This window comes from Muntiacus reevesi, chromosome 7, assembly GCF_963930625.1.
Source record: "Muntiacus reevesi chromosome 7, mMunRee1.1, whole genome shotgun sequence".
Lineage (NCBI taxonomy): Eukaryota > Metazoa > Chordata > Mammalia > Artiodactyla > Cervidae > Muntiacus > Muntiacus reevesi.
In genome coordinates this window covers 27,156,051-27,158,482 of record NC_089255.1, presented here as the reverse complement: position 1 = coordinate 27,158,482, position 2,432 = coordinate 27,156,051, and the positions used below count along the sequence as shown (strand labels likewise).

Genomic DNA, 2,432 nt, shown 5'->3' with positions numbered 1-2,432 from the left:
ATTACTATAATCTTTGATTGTAAATACTTAATATGTAACACCTCTCTCTTCAGAAGTGAATGTCACTCCCTCTTAAGTCAAAGACAAAATAGACTTGATATCAGTGTGCATAATTAAATAAAGGCAGAACAACCAAAAGCTTCTGTCTGAGTTTGATCATCAGTAATGACGGTCAGTAATCAACAAGGGCTCTTTCCAATACAGGCATCACTTAAGAAATCTTTCTAAAACTCACTAACTGTCTGCATACTCTCCTCATTGCAACCTTCATTTCTTGATTCCTGAGTGTGTAAATGACTGGATTCAGGAAAGGAGTGAGAACTACATCAAAGATGGCCAGAAATTTATCCAGGTGGATGGAGGGAGATGGCCATGTATAGATAAATATCAAAGGACCAAAGAACAAGACTACTACAGTAATGTGAGCAGAAAGTGTGGACAGAGCCTTGGATGAACCTGTTGAAGAGTGTTTCTGAACAGTGAGAATGATGATGATATAGGAGATGATCAGAATGAAGAAGGAGCCAATAGAGATGAATCCACTGTTGGCCGTGACCATGGTCTCTAGTTGGTTTATGTCTATGCAGGCAAGTTTGATCAACCGAGGGAGGTCACAGTAAAAGCTGTCCAACATATTAGGTCCACAGAAGGGTAAGTTTACCACAAAAACCAGTTGAACTGTGGAGTGGATAAGGCCAATCATCCAGGCAGCCACTAAAAAGGAGATGCATAGTCGTGGGCTCATGATGGTCAGATAATGGAGAGGCTTACATATGGCAACATACCTGTCAAAGGCCATGGCGATGAGCAGCACCACCTCCACACCACCAATGACATGGATGAAAAAGATCTGAGTGATGCAGCCACTAAAGGAGATGACTTTACGTTTTCTGAAAAGATCATAAATCATCTTGGGAGAAGTGACAGAAGAAACACCCATGTCAATGAAGGAGAGGTTGGCCAACAGAAAGTACATGGGAGAGTGTAAGTGAGGGTCACAAGTCACAGTGAGAATAATGAGGGAGTTTTCCATCATGCTTGCCATGAAAAATGTGGAGGAGAACACAAAGAGGAGAAGTTGTATTTCCCAGGAGTTGGTGAGTCCCAGGAACAGAAATTCTGATACCACAGAGTTATTTGCTCCATCCATGGACTTTGTTAGCATTGCTATCTGAAGGAGGGCAATAGGAAAAAATGCAAATTTTGACAATTGTGTTGATGAATTTTATGATGAAATGTCAAGGTTATGAAAGCCAATTTATATATTAGCATGAAAACTGATCTAAAATGCTCATAGTCTCTAAACTGTGTTTACACAGTAAAACTGGTGGCTGTTATATGAAACTGTTCTTGCCGCCAACTTATCTCTGCATTTAATACCCTTTTCTTCCTCCATGGGTTGATACACTGTATTACTCATGAGACACAAGAAAATAAACACGAGTAATATGCATTCAACCCCAAATCTTTTTAATTTGGGGTTCAAAACTATTATGATCTGCCCAGTCATATAAAGCTAATCCCTATTGCAATCTCTTTGAAGCCTTATAAATCTTCATCCAGTAGACAGACCTATCTCCTCCTTCCTAGTCCCTACCTCTGGGAACACATTCATCTTCAATATTACTTAAACATTGATTGCATCTATGAAGTCTTAATTTATTATTCAGTTCAGTTCAGTTCAGTTCAGTCGCTCAGTCGTGTCTGACTCTTTGCGACCCCATGAATCGCAGCAATTATTACTAGAATTTAAATTACTAGCATAACTACCAAATTTTCTCTGTATTTAATACCTCTCTACTTCCTTCTAGGGTAGATGCTATGATGTTATTCATGACATACAAGATTGGTCAACATGGGTAATGGGAATTCAACCTGAAATTCTTGACTTTTGGATCAAAACTAATATAGGCTAGCTTCAATCACACATATTCTTCACTTCTCAATTCTTCCATCAATTTTTAAGAATACAAGCATTATTCTCATAGACAGAGCCTTCCTTTTGACTCCCCATCTCTGGAAGACATTTGTCTTCAAGTTCTATTAAATTTTAACCATATTTGTGAGGTCTTGTTTTATACTACAAGCATTTATTTTACTATTTCTTGTATTTTAGTAAACTGAGTACTGGTCTAACTCACCTCGTAGACTGTAAGCTTCTGGAAGGCAAGGATTATGATTTATTCATATTTGGATTCCTTGAAGCAATGGAAAATGATCCACACAGAGGTGCAGGTCCACAGACTGTTGCCAGTCTACATCATGTTAGGTGCAGAAATTGAGAGTGTTTAGAAAATTCTCTAGAAACTTCACAGGATAGCAAAGAAGTATAAAATTTTGTTTGTTAAAGTGTCAGTCCATGAAGGACTGAAGAATACCTGATTCTTCACCAAAGATAATTTGAGAAGTACTGCAAGGCAATGGCAACCCAC

At 38.4% G+C, this 2,432-nt stretch overlaps 1 protein-coding gene across 1 annotated transcript; it reads right to left on the bottom strand.

Moving 5' to 3' along the window:
* Nucleotides 1-211: 211 nt before the first annotated feature.
* LOC136172047 (olfactory receptor 4F3/4F16/4F29-like) lies at nt 212-1,150 on the bottom strand. Its single transcript, XM_065941167.1, has one exon. It carries the CDS (start codon nt 1,148-1,150, stop codon nt 212-214), a length of 939 nt encoding a protein of 312 aa, XP_065797239.1.
* Nucleotides 1,151-2,432: the final 1,282 nt, after the last annotated feature.